The 25,918-nt window shown below is 42.9% G+C and overlaps 1 protein-coding gene across 3 annotated transcripts in view; it reads left to right on the top strand.

The window, feature by feature from the left end:
• Positions 1-10,289: 10,289 nt before the first annotated feature.
• The window catches only part of PCMTD1 (protein-L-isoaspartate (D-aspartate) O-methyltransferase domain containing 1), a 73,831-nt gene continuing 58,202 nt past the window's right edge, over positions 10,290-25,918 (top strand). Inside the window, exons 1-2 of one of the 3 annotated variants that reach the window (XM_084784749.1) lie at positions 10,463-10,589; positions 11,700-11,767. Coding sequence is in view for 1 of the 3 variants with exons in the window: in XM_084784750.1 (XP_084640876.1) it covers positions 10,304-10,589 (286 nt within the window). In the remaining 2 variants the exon portion in view is untranslated. Of the gene's footprint in view, positions 10,590-11,699; positions 11,768-25,918 lie in introns of all 3 variants that reach the window. The other 2 variants (XM_084784750.1, XM_084784748.1) reach the window with 2 other exon arrangements.

Here is a 25,918-nt window from a genome sequence, read left to right as displayed (position 1 = left end):
CATGTAATGTTTTACTAATCTTTGAGAGTTTCCTACAATGTATTTTGGTCATGTTCATGCCTAGCCTCTCTCTCTAACTCCTTCCAGGTCTCTCTCACTTACTTCTCAATTTCCTGTCCTTAAAAAAAGAAAAACAAAAACAAAAAAAACCCTCGTGTACTCCAATTCATTTGAGACACAGTACCACCATGAAGCCTAAACTGACTGGACTAACTTCAAACTTACAGAGATCTACCTGCTTCTGCCTCATGAGTGCTGGGGTTAAAGCACAGAGTTTCGAATAACCGATGCCATCTGGTAGTGAATGTGTCTTGCTTCCCCGGAAGCAAGGTGGATAGTATATTTAATTTATATGATTGAGATTGTGCAGAGTGTTGCCTTCCCTTAATCATAGCACTCAGGAGGAAGAGAATGGTAGACGTAGGTTGGTTTGAGGCTAGCCTGGTCCATGTAGTGAGTAAAAATTGTAAAGAGTTGATAGAATTCTCATAGAAGAAAAGTCTACAAGGGATAAACACAACAGCCTAAACTTTCCATCCATTCTAAATGATGAGGAAATGACGGGCCATTTTAAACGATCATTTAAATACATTAATATATGTTATACATAATTTGGTGCAAAAATTATGCATGCTTGTATTGCAAACCACAGCATTCTCATTCCACAGTAAGACTTCCCATTAAATCTTTGTTGTCTATATTTATAAAGTCGCAGATTAAAGAACAGTTTCTAATTTAATTATAATTTTTTTCATAAATAATAAAATGGCATGACCTTGAGAACTACAGAGGAGGGCATGGAAAAATGAAGGCTGTCAACTCGCAGAGTGAGAGGGAAGAGAGGGAAGCTTGGCAGAGCAGGAAAGGTCGCCTGGGTAGGTTTTTGTAGAGATAATACTGGTAGGTCAGGCATGGTGGCTCGCGCTGGTAATTCCAGCACTTGGGAGGTTAAGGCAGGATCGCTATAAGCTAAACGGCAGTCTGAGATACATAGTCAGTTCCAGGCCAGCCTTGGCTGCAGGATGAGAACAAGCGAACCAATAAGGAAGGATGTGATAGAAGCAAGACATCCAAAGAAGTAAAAAATTAGAGGGCGGCAATAACGAGCTAAGTGAACAGCGTCTATGTCAACCGTGGATGAGAAGGTCAAGTTCTGAAGTTGACAGTCAATCCGTGACAAGGCCTTCGTTCATTTTCTGTTGCTATATCAGAACACTCGGGACTGGGCAACTTATACACGAAAGAGAATTATTTAGCCTTGAAAATAAGCTATATCGAAAAGTAGATAGACACATTTATGACTTTCTGTAGTGTTAGAATGTATTCAATAATAGTATATTCCAAAGATATTTCTATTTTTTTTTAATTTTATATTATTTGAAACAGTGTCTCACTGTGTCTGGCCCATTAGAAGGCTGGCCCAGAAGTCAGAGATCTGTCTGACTCTGTTTCTTAAGTGCTGGGATTAAGGTATGTGTCACCATGCCCAGCTATTTTGCTTTCTTTTCTTTTCTTTTCTTTTCTTTTTTTTTTTTTTTTGAGACAGGGTTTCTCTGTGTAGCCTTGGCCATCCTGGACTCACTTTGTAGACCAGGCTGGCCTCGAACTCACGGAGATCCGCCTGCCTCTGCCTCCCGAGTGCTGGGATTAAAGGTGTGCACCACCACGCCCGACTATTTTGCTTTCTTTTAATTCACCACATCTTTCTAATTTCACTTTGTGTCTGTAGCCAGTGGCAACTACAGATGTTTTTATTTCAATTTTAATTACTAATATTAGGTTTCCAAAACACTATAATTCTAACATTCTATAACACAATGATAAATGCGTCACAGCATGGCTAAGAAAGGCTTAAAGAGGTATTGGGATTCAAAGGGGTCTTGCTGAAGGTAGGAAGGAAGGACTGGTATAAATGCGAAAATTGTCTGGTCTACATGTTTGTGTTAAAACAAGGTTTTATAATGTAGCTCTAGATGACCTCAAACTCACAAAGATTGGCCTGCCTCTTCCTCCTGAGTGCTGAGATCATAGGCAGGCCCCCCCCATACATGGCCTGTTTTTTAGATTTGTGCCATATGTTTGGATTGGTACAGTTATAAAAAAAAAATAGATGCTTCCAACTCTTTTGTACAGTGCTGTATTTTTAGTTGCTGAATGTCTAAGTTTTGGGATCCATTTCTCCTATCTCTTATGATAGATACATCTCTTCATGCTGTTGATCTTTTCTGTTTTAGGCTGGGTGTTTTGGGGTACTTGACATATACTGTTCAGTGAAATAAAGGCTCACCCAAGCAAAGTAGCAAGAATACTTTATTCAAAACAACATGCTAGTAGAAATCAGGAAGAAATGTGCTGTCGTCAATGGCAGCTGGTCACATGAGCGAGGGTACTCAGATGGTGTACATGTCTCACCAACCTGAGACTTCATTTTATTATTACTGTGTGTGGGTGTGCATGCAATGAAATACGTGTGTGGCAGTCAGAAGACAATTCTGTGACATTGTTTCTTGTCATCTTTACTTGGTTCCAGGACCTGAACTAAGGTGAGTAACCTGGTGCAGTAAGAACCTTGGCCAGCTGAGCCATCTTTCAAGGCCAAATTGGCCTGGTTCTTCCCCTTCTGCCACCTCCCCACCCCCGCTACTACTTAAGATACAAGGCACATAGCAACATACACATAGATTCTATAAAGGAAAACATTTAATTGGGGCCGGCTTTTTAAGTAGCTGAGAGTTCTATAATCCAGATCTGCAGGCAGCAGAAGAAGAGAGGCATTGAGTCTGGCTCGAATATTTGAAACTCCATAGCCCACACCCAGTGACAAACTTCCTCCAACACAGCCACACCTTCTGCAACAAGGCCACACCTCTTAATAGTGCCAGTCCCTGATGAGCAAGGATTCAAATATTTGAGACTATGTAGGCCGTTCCTATTCAAACCACCACAGGTTCCCTATCCATATGGTTAAAGTATCTTGGGCTTTTACATTTAGTCAATGTACTAAATGCTGTGAGATGCCTAATGTCCTGGGTACACGGACCTTCACTTCCAGACCTATGATTCATTCTGAACTTGGGACATGAACAAATGTGGTAAACTGGAAGCACAAATCTAAAACATCTGCCTGCCAACATTCACCATGAATTCGAACCTCCAGCTCTCTAGACCAGTCATGCCCCTGCCCATCCAGAACCACTATTTCCTGGATGACTCAGCACCTTCTTGGGAACACTGCTTAATGTCAGGTTTTGTGCATGTTGTAATTCTTTCTTAAATTCTTTGAGTGGGTTGCAGGGTGGAAAATTTACTGTACAAAGTTTGCTTTCTTCCCTGACAAAAGTTCCATCACTTCACTAAGGCAAGAAAACCAACACCTAAAGTATAGCTAAAATAGATTTTTAAAAGTGTGGGAACGATTGTAAGCTTTTTCACAGGTGAAAGCAGTCTTGGAGGGCTTTGCTCTTGGACACACCACGGATACTCCCTGAGATTAACTTTGAGATAGACTGGGTGGAGCCATCCTGGGCCTGGAATTCAGGAAGCCGACTCCACCTAGATTATTGTGTTTCTAATCGACCCTCGATGGGAGGAGGAGACTGGCCCTTGAGTGTGAGAGACACAGGCAGAGAGGACAAGAGAGGAGAGAGGCAGTAGGTTCAGACCTGGCTTGAGCGCAGGTGGATTGGGAAAAGGATCAGCGAACAGGCCGGACCAGCGTGCAGACCAGACACCTAGGGACCCGTCCCATGGAATGGATACCGGAAGGTTCACTCTTGTTTCCCTTTACCCTTTTTTCCCTCTTGTGTAAGATAGTTGGGTTGTATAATAAAGTTTAATTGTTAAGAAACAGAGCCAACAAAAAAGTGCACACCTTTAATCCCAGCACTCAGAAAGCAGAGGCAGGCAGATCTCTGTGATCCACCTAGTCTATAAAGTGAGTCCAGGACAGCCATGGCTACACAGAGAAACCTTGTCTCAAAAAACAAACAAACAAACACTAACCAACCAAACAAAAACCCAAAAACCAAAAGCCAAAGGAAAACAACAACAACAACAAAAAGAAAAAAAAAAGAAAGAAAAAAGAAGAAAGAACGAGTATGGAATGAAAATAAAGTATAAGTTACGTTTCAGAGATATTAGCTTTTAATTAGAAATCAAGGGATGTCAAAGGAAAAAGGTGTTACCTTGGTGCCTTTTTGCTTTTTGCTTTTGTCTTTTGAGACAGGGTGTCTCTATGTAGCCTTGGCTGTCCTGGACTCACTTTGTAGACCAGGCTGGCCTTGAGTGCTGGGATTGAAGGCATGTGCCTGGCCTCCCTTGGTGTCTTAGTTATGATTTCTATTGCTGTGACAAAACACCACGACCAAAAAGCAAGTTGGGGAGGAAAGGGTTTCTTTGGCTTACACTTCCAGTGCACTGTTCATCACTGAAGGAACTTAGGACAGGAACTCAAACAGGACAGGAGGCCAACAGCAACCCAAACTTTCTGGAGGCAGGAGCTGATGCAGAAGCCTTGGAGGGGTGCTGCTTACTGGCTTGCTCAGCCTGCTTTCCTATAGATCCCAGGACCACTAGCCCAGGGTTGGCACCGCCTACAATGGGCTGACGCCTCCCCCATCCATCACTAATTAAGAAAATTCCCTACCCTGGGATCTTACAGAAAGCAGTATCTCAATTGAGGTTTCTTCCTTTTAAATAACCCTCATTTATGTGTCAAGTTGACATAAGACTAGCCAGCACACTAGAACAATCACAATACCTTAAAACTCAGACAATCAGTCATACTGCCTCCCAATAATACAACAACATCATTTTTGAATAATTTTAGGTTTGCAGTTTAAAAGAATTATATATTGTAAGAACTAACAACAAAAATCAACCTCCCCCCAAACATATATATATATATATATATATATATATATATATATATATATATGTCCACAGTCAGATGTAGGAGGGCACATGTGTGTGAATGTTATTGTCATTTATTAAGCAGTATTGTGGTGTATTTTCTGAAAATACCTCTGGACTCCAAACAGAGAAAACTGTTGCTGGATCTTTCAGCCAAGTTGAAAATATGCCTTGATATCATATAAGACTGTGTACATAGCCAGGTGGTGGTGGCGCACTCCTGTAATCCCAGCACTCGGGAGGCAGAGGCAGGCGGATTGCTGTGAGTTCGAGGCCAGCCTGGTCTACAAAGTGAGTCTAGGACAGCCAAGGCTACACAGACAAACCCTGTCTCGAAAAACAAAAAACAAACAAACAATCAAAAAGACTGCGTGGGGCTGGAGAGAACCACATAGTGGCTCACAACCATCTATAATGTAATCTGATGCCCTCTTCTGGCCTGTGGACAGAACACTGTATATATAATAATAAATAAAATCTTAAAAAAAAAAAAGACTGTATACTTAACCTGTTTTCTACTATGTACTCAATATATTTGAAGGAGCAATGTAACTAACCTTCTATGCCCTGGATTTCCCATGTAATTGGCTATTACACCCTAAGCTAAATGCATAGCTTTAATCTTAAATTCCATACTCTTCCATGCCCTCAATCCATATTACATGTGTGTATGCATGTGTTGTGGCAATCATTTGATGAAAATCATTCAGCCAATGGGCTGAAAGCAATCTTAATAACAAGTATCCCATAAATGTTGTGAGGAACATGCAGACGTAGGTTGATAGCGTCGGTTTTCCATTTTGAATGTTGTTCTGGGTGAGTGACATAACTTCTTCCCTTGGAAAGCTCAGCTGAAGACTTTTCTTTCCCACACCGTGTTCTCTATGCTGTTCCGTAAATACAGAATAAAGCCCTTTGTTAGGGATAGGCACAGATTCAGATCTGCATAGCACAATAGCCAGGCAAAAGGAACAGACAGATCACACACACACAACAGACATACTACAGACAGATCAAGAATGGCAGACTAAGCCAGGCGTGGTTGCACATACTTGTAATCCCAGGGAGACAGAGGCAGGTGGATCGCTGTGAGTTTGAGGCCAGCCTGGTCTACAAAGTGAGTCCAGGACAGCCAAGGCTAACACAGAGAGACCCTATCTCGAAACAAAAACAAGAAACAAAAAAACAAAAAACAAAAAAAGGCAGACTACAGATATTCAGATACACAGGGAAAGAAGTGAAGTATTTAAGTTTGGGCTTGGTTTTGCAACTAATATAAAAGAAATCTACTGTTTTCATTTGTTAATGTGGCATCTATATATTTTGGTGTCTTCTCTAGGGTTTCTCTGATGTGTTAAAGAGTACAGTAAGCAGGGCCGGGGTTTCTGATTAATCATAGAATAAGATCAACTGACTTTGGGCAAATACAAACATAATTACATTTTCAATTGTACATGCGGTCCCTTAGCTTTTACTGAATGTAAATAGTTAGAAACCAAGCAGTGTGGTGGCACATGTGTTTAATCCCAGCACCTAGGAGGCAAAGGCAGGAAGATCTCTATGAATTTGAGGCCAGCCTGGCATAAACAGCAAATTCCAGGACAGCCTGGGTTACACAAAGAGCTGTCTCACTCTCATACACACAAAACAAAAACAAACAAAAGCTCCCCAAAACCTTTACAAGTCAAATTTGTTGTAAATATTTTTGGTGACAGAATGTGGTATGTCTCAGAGGCATATACATGTTTTTATTTGTTGTGTATGTCTTTCTTTTCCATTTTTTAAAAAGATAGTGACCCATGCATGACTGTCACCTCAGCATCTGGGAAATGGAGGCAGTAGGATTAGGAGTTATGGTTCTACTCAGATACATAGTGTTCAAAGCCAGTTCGGGTTATATGAAACCATGTTTCTAAAACCAAAACAAGACCAAAAAATGAGCACACACACATAAAGGGTTATCACTTTCTGGAATGTGATAGCAAGCCTGTGGTCCCCCCACTGGGGATTTATTTCCCCGGGTCTACTTCTACTGTAGAAAATATCAGTGTTCGGAGTTGAAAGTGTGATCTCCGCAGAACTCACATGAGCCTTCACCACAAGTGTTAGGGTATGTTAATGTGGGCCCATAGGGCACTCCGTCAAGAAAGAGCTGCCTTGCCCTTTGTGAAGACACAGAAAGCAACTGCTATGGATGAGCCAGAAGACCAGCTCTCACCAGTCTCTGAATCTAATCATGCTATGATTCGGGACTTCCAGCTATAGCATGGTGAGAATTAAGTTTCTTATGTATAGGGTATAGTTTATAGTACTTTATTATAGTAGCCATATTGGACTAAGACACTTATTATCTTCCCAACAAAGTTAGGATTTTTCAAATCAGTAAGAGAGTGATGAGAATGATTTGGTTTTTATCAAACCCAGAAAAACAAAACAGAGAAAAAACTGTTCTGCAGAGGCAAAGTGTCTATTTTTTGTTGGTTTGGAGTCAGGGTTGAGAGGGAAGGACTGAAATAGTGCAAGGAAATAAAATTACAGAACAAAGCTGTTCCGTATTTAGTAGGGCTCTAGTTTTGGGTTTTCCCCAGGCACTGAATGTGAGAAAATTCTTCAGGCCTCAGACTCTATTTGACTCCATAAACCATTACCTCGGTCTATTGTGTGATAATGGTTTTGGGAGAAACTGAGCAACACAAGGAATCTGCCAGTTCTAAGGCTCGACAAAATGTATGACAATACCAATGTTACACCTGTGTCAAATAAGAGACACCAGGTAGGTGAGAAGAGTTTGTACTTTGAATATAATACATTTTTGTTCAATGTCTTATGAATTAAATGATGAAACAGTTCCTTTTCTTTTTTGGAGGGTGGGTGTGGGCTGCTCTAGGCTGAGTCTCATGTAGCTCAGGCTTGTTTTGAATTAATTGTGTAGCCAGGGATGGCCTTGTACTCTTTTTAAAGATTTTTTTTTTGAGATTATTTATTTTGACATGTTTATGTGAATGTATGTCCATACACCATATGCACTGCATGCCTGTGGAGGTCAGAAGGTGTCAGATCTCCTGGGACTGCAGTAGCAGATGGTTGTGAACAGCCATGTGGGTGCTGGGAATGGAACCAAAGTCATACTGAAGAGCAGCCAGTGCTCAGTGCTCTTAACTACTAAGTCATCTCTGTCTTCTGGTCCTCCTCTGTCACTATCTCTGACTCCCTGCTTCTGTCTCTCTCTCCGGCTATCCTGGAACTTGATATATAGACCAGGCTCTTCCTGGACTCACAGAGACCTACATGCCAACGTCTCGACTCTGACCCTGTTGCTTTTCCCTCTCCAGTGCTGAGATTAAAGGCCTTCAGTACTGCACCAGGCTGAACACTTGTGGTATAGCGAGGTTTCCGCCTACATGGTTTTGTGAACAGAGTGTCACACCGTATACTACTCTGTGGTCTTTTCTGCGTAGTAATACAGCTGAGGCCACCTAGGGGTGAAGAATAAAGTTTCACAGCAAGTGTTACTACTGTTCCCAGGACCGGGCTTACCCCAATAATGGACCAAGAATGCCAAGAACACATTTTCCTGTAGGCTACACGAAGCCTACAATCTTTAAATACATCTAGGTGGTGAAATAACTTAAAAATTGACCAACACAAGTACTGACAGTGTGGCACTGTGTCAAGGTTTGAAAGCAGTTTGGCATTCAACACCCAGCCTTCCCAGATTACAAAGTAGTGGGAGGATTCACATAATCCTAGGAAATGATGGGTAAAGAAGCGAGCCGGGCGGCGTAATTAGAAACACGTGCAGGTGGCGGGTACCATGCGGCGTATACACAAGTCATTGCATGATGATCTGCAGTTCTGCTGCTCACAGGAGAGTAACCCCTGGTCCTGTTTCGTATACAAAGTACTTATCACTCCTCTTACTAAACTCCGCCTTTGCTACAGACCTGGATTGGAAGGTGGAAAGAAAAGCTGACTGAAAGATTAAACAGGAAAGCCCAAACGTTTTCTAGTTTCACTGCTGTATTAAAACAGGTGGTGTGGAACCCACCTGGAATTTGTCAGAAGGCTGAGGCTTGACAAGACGATTACAAGTTTGAGGCCAACCTGGAGACTCAGTTAAAAAAAAAAGTACCCCCAAACCATCCTAATTTATATTATCACGTTAACTTATTTTGTTTATGGTAATTTGTTGAGCGGGTTTCATATAACCCACAGTGGCCTCAAATGAACTGTGTATTGGAGGATGACGTTTGACTACTGAGCCCCCTGCTCTCACAAGGCAGAGCTGCTGGGATTACAGGTGTGAGCCATTACACCCACTTGGTAAAGTATGTTCTCGTGCTAAAATTTCTGCCTCGGGTATGACAAGACTGTTATGTGATCCCATCACAACCAGGAGTGCTTTGATTCCAGGCAAGAAATCCAAAGATGGGACTAAGGCCTCAGCCTAGGGGAGCCCACTGAACATACAGTTGTACTTTAAGCAGAGAGGGAAGTTGTTGAGCTGAAAGTTCGGTAATTACAGCACTTAACTTTGTTACTGTTTTCAGTGATCAATTTCATGGAGGCTCTGGTTTCACCAGCCTGTTCTTTCTAAACATTTTGCACATATTTAGTTACATTAGGTGACAGTGACCGAGGCGTCAAGTGTTTTTTTTCTGATAGAGACTTGATTTACGTGTGTAGTCCAGACAGGCCGTGAGCATCCCAAGTGCTGGGATTACAAGCAAGTGCCATCATACCCGGGGCACTCAACGGTGTTCTAATTTTCCCTGGGAAACCCACAAAGGGTTTGAATGATCATAGTGGTTTGGAGGGAAACAAATTAGTGAACAAAAGATGTAATAAGATGAACCAAATCACAGCATTTTGGAGACAATGTCTTTTATGTGCTGGAAACAAAGGAAAAAACAAACCAGTCTCAAAGTAGAAGAGACGTGTTTACTAAGGAGGTGCTTTCCGGGCTTCCGATCTCAGGCGTCTCTCAACAACTGCTCCTTCCCATAAAAGGCTGTGGCTTCGGCGTCAGCAGCGCCTCGCCGCCGGTCAAGGGGGGCGCGCGGGTCTCCCGCTACCGAGACACGAGGCGAGGCTGGAGTGGAGAGGCCCACGGACATGCAGGCGGCCGGTGCCACCCGGCGGGGACGCAGACACCTAGCAGGCGAGAAGCCGCGGTGCGGAGCTACCTAGCAAACAAACAGCCGCCGAGCCGTAGGAGCCGGAGCTCTCGCGGGATCTGCTCAGCAGCCGGCTGCCGGGGAAAGCCTCGCGTTGCTTGGTTAAGGGGCGGGGCGGTCTGCGAGGGGGCGGAGTCCAACCGGGCTTGGGCTTGGGGGCGGTTCCCGGGCCCGCTGTTGACACGCACCTTTCTCCCGGGGGGGCTCCCCCGCGCATGCGCGGCTCGTGGGCCCTCGTGGAGGCTGGGACAGTCCGGCTGCCCAGGTCGCGGGTGGCGGGTCGGGCCCCGCCCTCTCGCGCCGGCGCTGGCGGATGCGGAGCCCGGTTCGTGGGCTTTCTCGACGACGCTCCGCCCCCCGCCGGCCTGCAGCTGCTTTGGCCTGGAGGGCTCCCGCCTACGCAGGCTCGTGACGCGGGGGCTGGGACGGGGCTCGGAGGACCGAGCTGGCGCTGCTGCTGCTGCTGCTGCTGCTGGTGTCTGAGCGTCTTCTGCGTCTTCGGTAAGTGCGGTGCGCGTCCGCTGTTTTGGCATTTTAGACACTAGCCGGGAGAACCGGGGAGGAGAAGTAGGGCGAGCAGTTTTGCAGAGCCAAGGCGTTTTTGTGTGTTTTTTTTTCCCCCGGCTTGTTTCGTTTATCCGTGTCTTTTTAAGATCATGAAACCACAGCTATGCATTTACAAATCTGAAGAATTTGGGCACGGAGGAGGAGGAGGAGGAGGAGGAGGAGGAGGAGGAGGAATACTCTCAGCAACGGAGCTTTTTTTTTTTTTAAACTAAAGTACTGCGTGCTCCGTAAGGGGGAAAAATTGAGCTGCCAAACAATGAAGACACAAGACTCCTGCCCTCCCTCTGCCTCCAGGTCCCCTACCCCAATATGTACTCTCCTACTATTCAGGGTAACCCGATTCCAAGTATATACAGTTAGGGCCAGTCAGTATTTTGTCGGTGCCTTTGAGGAGTGTTTTTACACACGAAAACTGGAATTGTATATAGAATGTCGATTTTGGGGGGGGGGGGGAGTCAGGTAACAGTATATGGATCCCTCCAATTTTTTTTCTTACATTCTTTATTGTTAAATGCTATTATTTAACATGGGCTTCACACTTTAAATAGCAAGTCACTTAAAAACTGATGGTGTATTTTGTGATTTGGTACATTGTCCGATAGCTCAGGCTGACCTAGAACCTTCTGTGTAGGAGAGGCTGACCTTGAACTCTTAGCTTTTGCCTCCACCTCCTAGGTGCTGGGATCAAACATGAGCTGCCTTGACTGGCCTGCTAGCCAGTATTTTGCAACTTAATATGTTGAGACTTTCACAATATCTAAGGCCACATGTGATACTTCCATATGAAATAGGTTAATAGTGTTTACATAGACCCCAGTCAGAGTTTCCAAGAGACGGAATGATTGCCTAAAGAATATTACACGAAGTTTTACTTTTTCTTTATTGCACGTCTTAAAGTTTAAATACCATATGGTTACATGGCAGCATTTAATTGTTTAAACTTGAGGGGGCTACTTTTGGTGAAGAAGTATGGTAGAAAAATCAGTGCCTAGAAATTTGTACTCGGATAAGAAAAAAACTACCACGGATTAAATATTTTGCTAGGGAGAAGTCTGAGTGGAAGAATAGTGGTACTGCACGGCGTGCGAGTAAACAAGACCGAAAGGAAGCAGGTCCGTACAGTAGCTAATTTTATTTATTAAAGATGTTTTATTGCACTAATTTTGATAGCTCCCAAGGAAAACAACGTACTAAAGTAATCATAGGCAGCCATCTCAGTCTAAACAGGTCTCTCCTTAAAGCATAGACTTAACTGTGTGTATTTTATTTAGCAACTGGCCTTAAAAGACAGGAAGAGATACATGGTGTCTTGGCAACAGTATGCTGGTACTGGTTTTTCATAAAAGCCGAAGTAGTGTCGTTCTGACCCTGTGGCTAGTCAGGAAGTCCCTTTCCTGTTGCCTCTCTGGAGCTGCCCTGCTTTTGTGGGGTGCTGAGTGTCTGAGCCTCAGTTTTGGCTCTGCCTTGTACTCTTGACCAGAAACTGCCTCATCAAAGTGTCTAAAGAAATAAGTGTAGGAAACCGTTGTGGTGTCACTTTAGATGAGGTTCTGGTGGTCTCATAGTAAAACAGCTGAACCTCTGTAAGTTGAACAAATACAAAGTAGGTAAGATTAAAATTTGCTTATTTCTGGGAGTTAAAAATGTATTACTGGGGTTTGTGTCTTAGGATATATTAATTTCTTTATTTTCTTGCAGGTGTTTGAACTGTAGTTTAAGGAAATATGACCAAAACTGAGATTTAAATAAAGTATGATCAAATTATGTATTGAGGAGAAACCAGTGTAGAGTAAAAGATTTGAGCTGCTCTTGCCTGTTAAGAAGTTAGATGTTAAGTGTCTGCCTCAGCTCTTAGATAGTCTTGGATATCTCATATTTGTGGGACACAGAATGCTTCAGCACAGAAAACTATTTTCAATAGAATATAAAATGCATTCACTATTAGTTACTGAAGTGGGAAGAGTTGGGAATATGTTGAGCTCGTGTGCTCCGAAAAGAGTAATGTCTGGAGTTGGAGCTCAGGAGTACAGAGGCCCTCCATGATTCCGGGGACCACAACAGAGCAGTGCTGTGTGCCTGATGGGACAGCTTGCTTCCTAGTTTAACCTGAAAATCCTTTTGGGGAATGCTCATGGGAGGAGGCCAGAGATAAATCAATGGTTTTCAGTCTTGTGGTTTGCTTGCTTCTTTGTGTATTGGTTTTTCAAGGCTTGGTTTCTCTGTGTAGCCCTGGCTGTCCTGGATGCTCTTTGTAGACCAGGCTGGCCTCGAACTCACAGAGTTCTAGGATTACAGGCATGCACCACTAAGCCCAGCTTTTTTTTTTTTTCCAATAAAAAGCAGAGGAGATTATATCCCCAGTTTAAATTATTATCCTTCTCTTCCTCCTCCTCCTCTCTCTTTTTGGAGCTTTGTTTTGTTTTGGTCAGGGGAAAAAAAAAAACCACAAAAATTATTACATTCCAAAAATGAGAGAATACTAAAGTCTCTCTCTCTTTTTTTTTTTTTTTTTTTTTTTTGATTTTTTGAGAAGGGGTTTCTCTGTGTAGCCTTGGCTGTCCTGGACTCACTTTGTAGACCAGGCTGACCTCAAACTCAGAGTGATTCACCTACCTCTGCCTCCTGAGTGCTGGGATTAAAGGTGTACGCCACCACCTCCCAGCCCCAATTGGGTTTTTAAGAACAGCCATTTCAGATTTCATCAGGAGTTGTTTTTCCAAAGTTGGGATTTTAGGAAGAAACCAAAGTAGAGGAGAGGGGAGGGCCTGGAAAATTGAGAATTAACTGTCAGTAAACAAAGGGAGAAAACTGGTTTTAAAAATATTGCTTACATTTCTGAATGGAGATTAGTATCTATTATATCTCATCTCTATTAACTTAAAACATCTATTGTGATTTAAAAACATCTTGACCCCTAACCTACTAAGCTTAATTGCAAGACTAAACTATCTGGTCTTCCAATCCGTCAGAGAATACAGTAAGGGTGAAACAATACACTTTTCCAGTGAAGAACCTAGGAAGAAATGTGTTTTATCTGAATGTTCACACGGACATCAAGTCTTGTGATTTCTAAATAAATGCCAGGGAGATCTACCTTAAAACAACTGCATTTTTGTAAAATAAATATTCCCCCCTTCCCAAATACTGCTTACAATCAGATGTGTGGGTGTAGAAGCAGATGAAGCTACAATTCTCTTAGTTTTGAGATACTGGAATATTATCTACTTATAAGTATCCTTTATTAGTTCTGTCTTGCTGGGAATTGAGTTACGATAAATAGTAACTTTCAGCACCTTGCAAGTTTTGCTCTGTCTTGCACAGCAATCCCATGTCTGTTCAGTTCATAGTTGGAAGTTAGGCTGCGTTTGAAGAGCTGCCCCGTGTGAAGTGCCATGAAGGACTAGTCTGTACCCACTCTGAGCCAGCACCCTCAAATGGTCCGGCTTGTCTTAGGTATCCTTGGTTTTGGGTCTCACCTTTCTTTTCTGGCTGTACCTGTGCTTTGGTTTCATCTGCTTGTCTCTTCTCCTGTGTCCGGATTTTGCATCACCAGCTTATTTTCCTTAACCTTGAGATTTGCTGCTTTTGTTGGTTTATCTTACACATTCTGTTACTTCGAATTAATTTCACTGTGAGTTGTGTACCTCCCTTGCCCCCAATTTCTTTTCTTTTTTTTTATTAATTTATTCTTGCTATATCTCAATGGTTATCCCATCCCTTGTATCCTCCCATTTTCCCTCCCTCCCATTTTCCCCTTACTCTCCTCCCCTATGACTGTGACTGAGAGGGAACCTCCTCCCCCTGTATATGTTCATAGGGTATCAAGTCTCTTCTTGGTAACCTGCTGTCCTTCCTCTGAGTGCCACCAGGTCTCCCCCTCCAGAAAACATGGTCAGAGGTGAGGCACCAGAGTACGTGTGAAAGTCAGACCCCACTCTCCACTCAACTGTGGAGAATGTCTTGTCCATTGGCTAGATCTGGGTAGGGGTTTGAAGTTTACGACCTGTATTGTCCTTGGCTGGTGCCATAAAATCTGCCTATCATAATGTTCTTCTTGTAGGTTTCTAGGATCCTCTGGATCCTTCAACTTTGCCATTCTCCCATGCTTCTCTCATCTAGAGTTCCAATAGGATGTAACATCCCTGGCTGTCCTGGAAGTCACTATGTAGATCCGGCAGGCCTGGGACACACAGAGATTTCTCTGCCTCTGCCTTCTGAGTGCTACAATTAAAGGTGTGTGCTATCACACCCGGCATCATATTTCTTTAATAACCTTAATATTTTCTTAGTCATGTGGGCCCGAATCAAAAGGTCTTCCAGATTTTTTCACTATTATTTTCAATAGTATTTTCGGTTACTGTTCCTTTTTTCCTCTCATCTCTAGGTTTTGTTTTTAGTCCTGCTTACTGATATTAATTATTCTAAAAAAAAAAAGTCTTGATTATTTGCCTGGTGACAAACAAAAACCCCAACCATTTATTGATTTTTGTGAAACTGTGTACACATGTGTGTGTCCCCCTACCCTCCGCCCCAGCAGATGCTTTACTCTCATTTGGTCCTTGTCATGTGTGTTAGTAGGTGCTGTCAACTCATTTAACTTGTTAAAAAACCAAGTAGTGCTTTGTATGTGGAGGGCTGGGAATTGATGCTGCAGGCGTCATCCTTGCAAGTCTGCCCAGTTCCTCTGCATCATCTCTATTAAATGGCCCCCCTGCTTTGTAAAAACTTTGCTTTGTGTAGTAACAGACTAGCGTTGGCCTCCTAAAGAAGGTGAGCTTTACTTTTACCACACTTTATTTTCTTATGCACTGTCTGACCATTTCTTGGTATCTTTTCTTTTTCATCTTTATCTTTAAAAATAATTCCTGTAAGCCAGGTGTGGTGGCACATGCCTTTAATCCCAGCACTCAGGAGGGAGAGGCAGGTGGATCGCTGTGAGTTGGAGGCAAGCCTGGACTACAAAGGGAGTCTAGGACAGCCAAGGCTACACAGAGAAACCCTATCTTGGGGGAAAAAAAAAGGCAAAAAAAGAAATAATTCCTGTGAGCCGGGCTTGGTGGCACAGGCCCAGCACTCAGGGAGGCTGAGGCAGGCGAGTTCAAGTCTAGGACAGCCAAGGCCACACAGAGAAACCTTGCCTTGAAAACAAACAAACGGAAAAAGTCCTGTGTCCTGTGTAAAAGACTAGCTTTGATCCCTCTTTTTAGTCTGTGTGGTGGTAGTTTCTGCCTGTTCACAGACCGTCAAGGTGGTGCTGTTTGCTGTTAGTCTTCTAGCCGTTGCAGTTGGCCTGTGAAATTCTGGGAAGGAAGAGGAACCCAAATCTTCAGTTATGTCAGAGTCAGTTTGGAATAGGCCAGTGCTGTGGAAACTCCTCTGCTTTGACATGTGAGAAACATTTTATTTTAGCTGCAACATCTTTGTTTCTGTTTCATGTTTATTGTATTTCTCTCTCTTCTCTCTCTCTCTCTCTCTCTCTCTCTCTCTCTCTCTCTCTCTCTCTCACACACACACACACACACACACACAGACACACACCTCACAAACTTCCTAGAGTTTTATGTGTCTTAACAACTTGATTTTCTTGTTCTAGGTATGTAGATCATGTGAAATCTTTATTCAGATTATTAGGAAATGGTAAATTGCTCATCTAAAAATAAGTTTATTTGCATGTTTGGGTTCTTGGTATTGTATCTAAGTTTGTAGGAAATCAGTGTTTTGACATTTGAATAGTTTCATGCTGTCTAGTTGGCCCGATTTCCTAATGAACGCAGGTCATTAGTATTCTCATGAGCAACTTCTTATATGTGTAGAAAAGATGGAGGTGGGGGGAGGGAGGGAGAGAGTGAAAGAGAAAGAAACAAACACCTAGTTGTTGCCCTGTAAAGAAAAAAAATAAAATCAAGTTTAAAAGCTGAAATAAAGAGGCTTGGTGGTGGTGCACACCTTTAAAAACACCAACACTCCCCCTCCCCATTTAATCTCAGAACTTGGGAGGCAGAGCCAGGCAAATTTCTGGGTTCAAGGGCAGTCTGGTCTACAGAGCGAGTTTCAGGACAGCCAGTACTACCTAGTGAGACTCTCAAAAACACACACCCTCCCCCCCCCCAAATAAAAAGAGGTGAGGGGAAGGACGGAAAGAAAGAAAGCTGAAATAGACATGTAGGAGTGAAACACATTGATATTCCATTACATGTAGGGATAGGCTAACAGGAAAAAAGCACGGTCCGTTTCTTAGCAGATTATATGAAAATTCAGAGAGCAGGAAAACTGCTTCCCTTTTGGGGTTGAAGAATGGATAGCCCGATAGAAGTGTAACTGGACAGGAGGTGTGAGCGGGTGCAGTGACCGAGGGGAAGAGCCGGGCAGAACTTGTCTGCAGAGATCCTTCTCGGTGTCTCTTTGCCTTGTCAGTATGCTTGAGTGAGGAGGAGTTGACCTTTTAGAAAAGATCTGTCAGAATTTCTTCATTAGCAGCTCAGAATACAGGAGGGTAGGAGAAGGTTAAGATAGTTTAGATTTTATGGTTCATGTTTGGGGGTAGGAACTGTAATTTCTATGACCTGCTTTAGGGAAGAGGAATACTAATTTCTATAGCCTGCTTTGAAGGAAAATGGAGCAGGAGAAAGAAGGGTAGGCAGTCAGAGCGCCTGCTCCTGAGGCTGCCTCTTCATTCAGCCTCCGTTCAGACTAGTCAGCACACTGAAGCCCCACACTCTGGCGTGTGGTTTTGAACCATAGCAGATTTCTATTCTGTTTCTCTTTCTGACCTGTTGGCTCAGTGGCTGGAGAATAAAGAGTGCAATCCTGTAGCTACACTTGCTAGACTCTGTAAGAACTGGGAGAGTGAGATGCCAAGAGCAGTCCATCCAAGTTCCTGTTTGTTTTCACTCTGAATGTATTTAGTAGTTCAGTGTTTACACATACATAACACTTAGAAACTGGTCACACCCATGTGTTGTAAGCTTGGTTCCCAGTGTGGCAGTGATAGGAACTTTAAGAAGTGCCTGTGGATAGGGAGATCTTTAGGTGACTTGAGATCAAGCTCTGGGGAAGCATTAAAGTGGTGCTCAGGTGATTCCGGGATAATTCTCAGAAGACAGGGTTCTAGCAAGAGACAGTTCTAAAAGTGTGCCTCCCCCCCCCCCCCCAGGCTCTCCAGTCTCCTATTGGGATGTACATGATCTCCAGTACTGGCTCTCTTCTTTGCCACCCACCACCATGTGCTACAGGCAACAGGGCTGCTTTGAAAACAGAGGATGCTGTGGCATAGCTTTAACTTTCCAAAGTATGTACGGAATAAAACTTTGTTCTCATAAAGATTGCCTCAGACATCTTGATTGAAAAACTCACAAGTGCAGCCTATTGTAATATACTCAACAGAAAACCTGTTGTGGAGCAAAGGAAGATTCCCTAACAGTATTAACAAGACAATGCCATGGCCTCCAAGGCGATGTGCCCTTTTTTTTTTTTCATGTGATCATCTTTTTTTCCCCCCAAGACAAGGTTTCTCTGTGTAGCCTTGGCTGTCCTGGATTCGCTTTGTAGCCCAGGCTGGCCTCGAACTCACAGCCATCCACCTGCCTCTGCCTCCCAAGTGCTGGATTTAAAGGCGTGTGCTACCATGCCTGGCAATCATCAATATTTTTTGTTTGTTTGTTTGTTTTTCTAGACAGGGTTTCTGTGTACCCTGGGCTGTCCTGGCAATCATCAATGTTTTAATTGTAAAGTTACTATATATTCAAATATGAGATTTAAAGTACTAAAATAAGTGAAGTTAAAGAAAAATTTCCTAAATCGAGCGTGGTGGCATATGCCTGTAATCCCAGTGTTTTGGGAAGCAGAGGCAGGCCAGAGTTCAAGTCCAACCTGGTTTACAAAGCAAGTTCAGGACATCCAGGGCTACACAGAGAAACCCTGTCTCAAAAAACCAAAGGGGGAGGGGGGCAGGGAGCGAGAACTTTTTCCTTCAGTAGGTCTTTCCCTGCTCGTGGGTTGCTAGCTCAGGCTTTGAGGTATAAATAAGAACAATGTGTTTGTGCACCTTAAGAATATGAGAGAGGCTGCAGAGACACCTTGGTTGGCAGTACTTGCTGCACAAGCATGTGGTGAATCTGGACCCTCAGAACCCATGTGGAAACCCTGGGGCAGTAGTAGCACTCCTGTGATTTAGCACTGGGGAGAGGGCAGGAGGGCTCTAGGGACTTGTGGGTCGGCCAGGTTAGTTGATTTGATAGACAGACCCTGTCTCAATAAGGTACATTGAGGAAAACACATGAAATTTACCTCTGGCCATCTTATTCATGCCTGTGCATGCACACCTCCACATACATGTTCATATATACATGCATGCACACATGTACACCACACACTCTGAAGCACACATAGCCCCAGGATCCTCTTGAATGGCAGGGAAGGGAAGCACAGTGGGTATCAGGAACTACTAACTAACAAATGATGAAGGTAGATTCTGTAATTCTAGTACTTGGGAACATCTGGAGCTCAAGGTGATCCTCTCATATAGAGTGGGTTTGAGACCAGTCTAGGCCACTGGAGATCCTGTCTCAATGAAGGAAACTCACAAACAAGTGGCTACAGTGATGCTGTGGCAAAAGGTAAATAGTGAATTTTCTTTGATTTGTTCAGATTTCATGTGCTATAAAATATAATCAGTCAATCACAACAGCGTCTTAGATTCCATATCTGGTCTGTCAAGTGATGCCAAGTAATTTAAGGTTTCCCAAGATTGACTTACATACATATGTCTATACACACACACACACACACACACACCCACACACACTGAATTTTTAGGACAGGCTTTCTCTGTGTACCCTTGGCTGTCCTGGATCCTGTTCTGTAGACCAAGCTGGCCTTGAAGACAGTGATTTGCCTGCTTCTGTCTCCCAAGTGCTGGCATTAAAGGTGTGTGCCACCCCTGCCTGGCCCAAGCTATATATTTTCATACCTAGTAGTTTGATTTATTCAATAAAGATTATGGGATCTTTTCTTTCGTTTTGTTGTAGTTGTTGTTGCTGCTGCTGTTTTTTTATAAATAGGGATTTGAAGGTTTTTCTGGTGGATATAAATTAGCTTTTTATTTTACTTTGTTTGAGGTACGGTATAAGGTATCTCAGGTTGGCTTTGAATTCCCTGTGTAGTTGAGGATGACCCGGAACTTGTGGTCTTCTCTCTTGTGCCCTCTGCTTCTGGCTGTGCTCTATTACAGGTGTGCTCTGGGTGCTGTGTCTGGGCTGAACTCAGGGCTTTATACATGCCATTTCCCCAGCCCACAAAAATTAGTTTATAGAAGTTTATTAATTATGCCATTTCTTTGCCATTCAGATTGGTAAGTATATGTGTCTAGATTTGGGCCATATGGTTTAGATTTTTGTGTGTTTGTTTGAGATGTAATTCATTTGCACTCATGTACTTTGAACCTCTATTCTTTCTTTTCTTCTTTTGGTACAGGGTCTCACTGACGTTCTGGCTGTCCTGGACTCACTTTGTAGACCAGGCTGGCTTCGACCTCACAGAGATCGCCTGCCTTTGTCTCTGAAATGCTGGAATTGTGCTTGGCTTCTTTGCTTTGTTTCTAATCACTTATACTTTATTAGACATTGTAAATGACATAAATCAAAGGGTGTTTCTTTGTTTTTGCCTCCATATAGTATGCTGGTTAGGAATCTTTGAAGACATAGAAAGTGTAAAGAAGTCACAGGTGATTGGGGCAGTGTTACTGTCCAGAGGCACATGCCAGGGAAGTGTGAAGGACCTCCGGTACTGAAGTGCTGAGCTTTAGGTTTAGCTCCCCTGTAAGGCAAATAGATGTGGTGATAGAACTGTGCAAATTGAGCACCCCAAGTTTCTTTGATGTGGTACTTTGTGCATGAGGAAATGGTGCTTTCAGCATCCAGGCTGTGCTGAGGCCTCAGCTGACATCAGGAGAGTTTCTGCACATGCTCAGTCAGCTACTTGGTAGCTTAGCTGTTGGGTATGGAGCCACAGGTAGATAGCTCACTCTGGGCTCTGTGCTGGGCAGGTACCATTGTATCTTGCTGTAAGTTTAGTAGAAAGAAATACTTAGAAACTTTTCACCTCTAAAAACTGATGCATGTCTGATATGTGGGAAAACAGTTTATTTTATCCCTGTGACTCTTGGTTCTTGTGGTTTTTATCAGTATATCGTGTGTGTGCGCGCGCGCGTGCGCGCGCGCGCACCAGCTAGGCTCGTCCTCTACCAGCTGATTAAATCCCTGGTCTCTAAAGTCAGTTTAAAAATCGTAGTTAGTTTTCACATTTAAACATAGGAGCAAATTGGGAACACAAAGTAATTAGTAGGATTTTAGTGGCAAGAAAAGCATGCAGTTGCCTCTGGTGGTTTAACATGCATTGTAAAACCTAAAAGAATTGCCGGGTGTGGTGGCGCATGCCTTTAATCCCAGCACTCAGGAGGCAGAGGCAGGTGGATCGCTGTGAGTTCGAGGCCAGCTTGGTCTACAAAGTGAGTCCAGGACAGCCAAGGCTACACAGAGAAACCCTGTCTCAAAAAACAACAACAAAAAACCAAAAAAAAAAAAAAAAACCAAACCCCCTAAAAGAATTACTTTAAGTACTTTGAAGCCATTTTAATGGGGTTGATTTTCTTTCCTGTAAAGAGTGATTTGAACTTGTTCTTTGTGAAACAGAGAAATTAAAAATGGAAAGACATTGCTACAGTGATTTATATCTGTGTATCATAACTGGTTATGAAATTAGTTTGGCTCTAAAAAAGGGGATGAAGTCAGTATGGTTCTGTAGCTGAACCTCCTCATTACTTACAATGACAAAGAAGCTTTTTTTTTTCCTATTAAGGACTTGTGTTGCCAATATTTAATAATCATTTTTATTTTCCCCTGTCCCCCACAAGACAGGGTTTCTTGTAGCTGTCCTACAATTAGCTCTGTAGACCAGGCTGGCCTCAAATTCAGAGATTTGGCTGCCTCTGCCTCCCTAGTGCTGGGATTAAAGATGTGTTCAATCACTACCTGGTGTAATGATAGGTTTCCTTGTATCTCAAAATGACTTAACAAAGTAAGTGTAGTTGGCACTAATTATATGTGTGTACATATGTCCACATGTACATGCTCGTGCACACATGCTGCCTAGGAGGGGACTTCAGAGAGTACAGTGGAAATAGTCTCCCAGCTCTGCTCCCGGAAAAAGGAGTTTCTGTTTGAGTGGCAGTTCCTGGAATTGAGGCCCTGACTCCTCGGTATTGTTTTCCTGGTGAGGCTAGGGAGATTGGTGCCAGAGTTGTGATTTCTGCAATTAAGAATAATACGCTTGAGTTTAAGTCATTAAGTTCTTGGTGGGTCATTAAGACAGTGATGGAAAACTATTGTTTGTAACTAAGTAAATTGTAAACATTTCCTTAGGGAAGTGAATGGTACAAGATGCTTTAAATTGGGAGAACTGTCTTAACATACCAAAAATTGTTATGGGTAGTGATGGAGATTTTTATCAAAGCTGGTGGGAATAATTGCACAGAATAGCTGCTTTGAAAGACAAGGAGGTAAGTAGGACGTTGTGATTTTAGCCATTTTAAATTTGAAGTGATAGTGGGATTTACCTTCCCTGGGAAATTAATCTAAACCTTTAGTAAATATTTAGATTGTTTAAATGTTTATGTTGGAATATTTGCCCAACTGGTAAATCAGGAGAATCTCCCAGATCAGTGGTACTCATCCTTTCTAGTGTTGGGACCTTTAACACAGATCCTCATGTGTTAACAATAAAATTATTTTCATAGCTACTTAATGACTGTAATTTGGCTACTGTTAAAAATCATAATGTAGGGCTGGGCATGGTGGCGCACGCTTTTAATCCCAGCAATCAGGAGTGAGAGGCAGGTGGATTGCTGTGAGTTTGAGACCAGCCTGGTGTACAAAGGGAGTCCAGGACAGCTAAGACTATCACAGAAAAACCCTCTCTTGAAAAACAAAAACAAAACAAAACAAAAAAACAAAACAAAAAAACAAAACAAAACGCCGGGTGTGGAGGCTCACACCTTTAATCCCAGCACCTTGGGAGGCAGAGGCAGGCAGATCGCTATAAGTTTGAGGCCAGCCTGGTCTACAAAGTGAGTTTAGGACAGTCTAGACTACACAGAGAAACCCTGTCTCAAAAAACCAAAGACCAGAAACCAAAAACAAAAAGACAAACCAAAACAAAACAAAAAAGTAAATATTTTTGGAGATAGAGGTTTGCCAGAGGGATCACGACCCACACAGGTTGAGAATCGCTGCTTCACATTGGTGAAGACAACAAAAACCAACCAACCAAAAAACCAAAAACCAAACAACTCGCAGCTGCTTAAATTGCCCTGATAGATGGAAGGGAAGCCACAGTTCTTGTGAGTCTTCCCAGTTTGGAAGAAAAAGTTTGTGCTGGAAGAAATTGTGTATATTCATTATTCATTATTCTTAGAGAGACCCAGCCTTGTGAGCATATAATAACACGTTTCTCTCCTGGACCAGCCAGCTGTTAAAGAAGCACAACGAGTGTGCAGCAGTGATGTTGGCTATTGCAGATGACTAATAGTTATCTTTTCTTTTTAAGTTGCTGTCTTTAAACATGATGTTTTAGTCAGGAATGGTGGTTTCTGCCTGTAATCTCAGTACTGGGAGAGAGAGCAAAGAGGAAGATTGCCACAAGCTTGAAACTGTGAGGCCAGCCTGGCTTCCACAGTAGGCTCTAAAACAAGACCCTGTTTCAGAAACGAAAACAAAAAGACTACCCCCAAACTTGGTATTTTTGGTCCCTTTAAAACACATAACGCTTTCTCAATTAGAACAAACTAATCACATACCCATGTGTGATAGAAGATTTTCTGGCACTTAGTGTATTTCTGTGGAGTTTTTTATTTTTCTGTTCTTTTTGTCTGTAAACTTGAAATGTCATAAGAAACTTAATCTTGTCACAGTAAACTTTGCTGCTGTTTGTGATTTGCCTTTGTGTCAAGACTTTAACATAGCCAAATTCCCTGTTCCTTTACTCTTTTGAAATTTCTATCTTTGGTCCGCCTGTTGTGCAATTTATGGAGTTGGTTTATTGCTTTATTTGTCCTTCTGCAGCTGTGTTAGTGGTTATAGAGGTCTGTAGAAGAGACACAAGCAGCAGAGAGATCACGTGCTTCAGTTAACACTGCTCAAGCTGCCTCTCATTTGAAGAAAGCTCTTAAGGCATCTTTCTAGAACCTGACAAAGTGCACTTTCTGGGTTTGGACTTCATGGCTAAATTGGTGACTGCTGCTTTCATACTGTTAGTAACTCTAGTCCTTGTCGTCCCAAGATCAGAATAGACAGCTCTTTTAAGATGGAGGCTGTCAACAGGTGGCTAGAACTCTGCCAGGATCGGAGACAAACCCTCCGTCCTTAAATTTAAACACGGCAAAGGGAGTGTTTGTGTGCAGAGATTAAATCAAGCTGTGGCTTGTGGATGCTTGTCTGGCCAGGTGTTAGCCAGGTGTTAGTTGCAGTCTTGCTTCTTGAGCAGCCTGAACACTGCCCCAGTGTTCTAGTAGGTATTATTCTGCTTTTAGGACTCTGTTTCTCTGGCTCCAGATAGGGAGGAGAAATCATAGTAATTTGAACAAAGAATAACGGAAGAATTTCCTATTGTAAGAAATTGGCTAATAAGAGAGTGCTGAGGGTGTGGGGACACACACTTGAGTGGTGAAGGCAGGAGAACCAGGAGAATAAAGCAGTCCTTGTCTGTATAGGTTACCTGGAACTCAGTCAAGGTGAAGGAGAGATGTTGGGACAGCCACAAAACTCCTTGGTATTGTTGTTCTTTTGTTTTTTTGAGACGTATTGCTGTGTAGCCCAGGCTGGCCTCATATTCCTGGTGAACCTCTTGATGACAAACAGGTGCAGCCATAATTGGCTCAAATATGCCACAATTTTAGGCCTGTGGTTGAGCACCCAAGCAAGAAGCTAAGCTAGGCCTGACCTCCAGGCTTTGGAAGCATTGCATCTTTGGCTGATTGGATGAGTTGAGAATAGAATTTGCCAGGAACTTGCCCATGCTAGTAGCAGAATCAGTTGTTCATACAGATAATTTGCTGAAGACTTCCATCTACATACTTGATAGGGGAGGGTGCAAGGGAAGCTTATGGGCTTTGGTGCGTTATGAGAGCCTGGTGTTTGTAAGCCTGCCAAGCCTGCTGCACTAACCAGGAAGGAAAGCCGTTTGCCATCTGCAGTATCTTTAGTACCATCTGGTAAACATTAACTACTAGTTGACAATAGTGTATTTTTCCTTTGTCTAATCTGGTGGTTCCCAAACTTCCTAATGCTATGACCCTTTAATACAGTTCCTCATGTTGTGGTGATTCCCCCCCCAACCATAAAATTATTTTTGTTGCTACTTTATAACTGTAATTTTGCTGCTGTTATGAATCATAATGAAATTATTTTTGGAGATAGAGGTTTGTCAAAGGGATTGCAGCCCGCAGGCCAAGAACCATTGGTCTAGTCCCTGGTTGGACAAGGCAATATGCCCCTGTTCTAGGCTCTCCTTGGAACATCTCCATGGCTGTTGTACCCTTTGCTTTTGGGTACAATTATGCTGGACCCCTTTTGATTAGAGGCCAGTTTCTCCTATGTATTAGGTGTTCCCATTTACCTGATCCACAGCTCATTTCTTGTTTGAATCTCCTATACTCACACATAAAGATGTGAAAATAGTCATAGCATTAGGGCATTAGTTTTTTTTTTTTTCCCTTTACTCCACATCAGTAAGATTAAAGGCTTTCCCTGTAGTAGTACCCTCCATAAAAATAAGGCACTATTTATTTTTAATAAAAGATGGTTTTTTTTGTTTCATAAACAGCATAGAAGAAAGCATTTCATCTCTTAATACCACTTTTTGTGGCTTTTATTTTACAATGAATTGAAAAGAAAAATAATATGCTGAGGCCGGGCATGGTGGCACACACCTTTAATCCCAGCACTTGGGAGGCAGAGGCAGGCGAATCACTGTGAGTTCGAGGTCAGCCTGGTCTACAAAGTGAGTCGAGGACAGCCAAGGTTACACAGAGAAACCCTGTCTCGAAAAACCCAAAACCGGAGCTGGAGAGATGGCTCAGTGGTTAAGAGCACCGCCTGCTCTTCCAAAGGTCCTGAGTTCAATTCCCAGCAACCACATGGTGACTCATAACCATCTCTAATGTGATACGGCGCCCTCTTCTGGCTTACAGGAGTACATGCAAGCAGAGCACT

Source organism: Acomys minous, assembly GCF_964271855.1.
Source record: "Acomys minous genome assembly, chromosome: 1".
In the NCBI taxonomy this organism is placed as follows: Eukaryota; Metazoa; Chordata; class Mammalia; order Rodentia; family Muridae; genus Acomys; species Acomys minous.
Note: the sequence above shows the minus strand (reverse complement) of the source record. Positions and strands in the feature narration are given on the sequence as shown.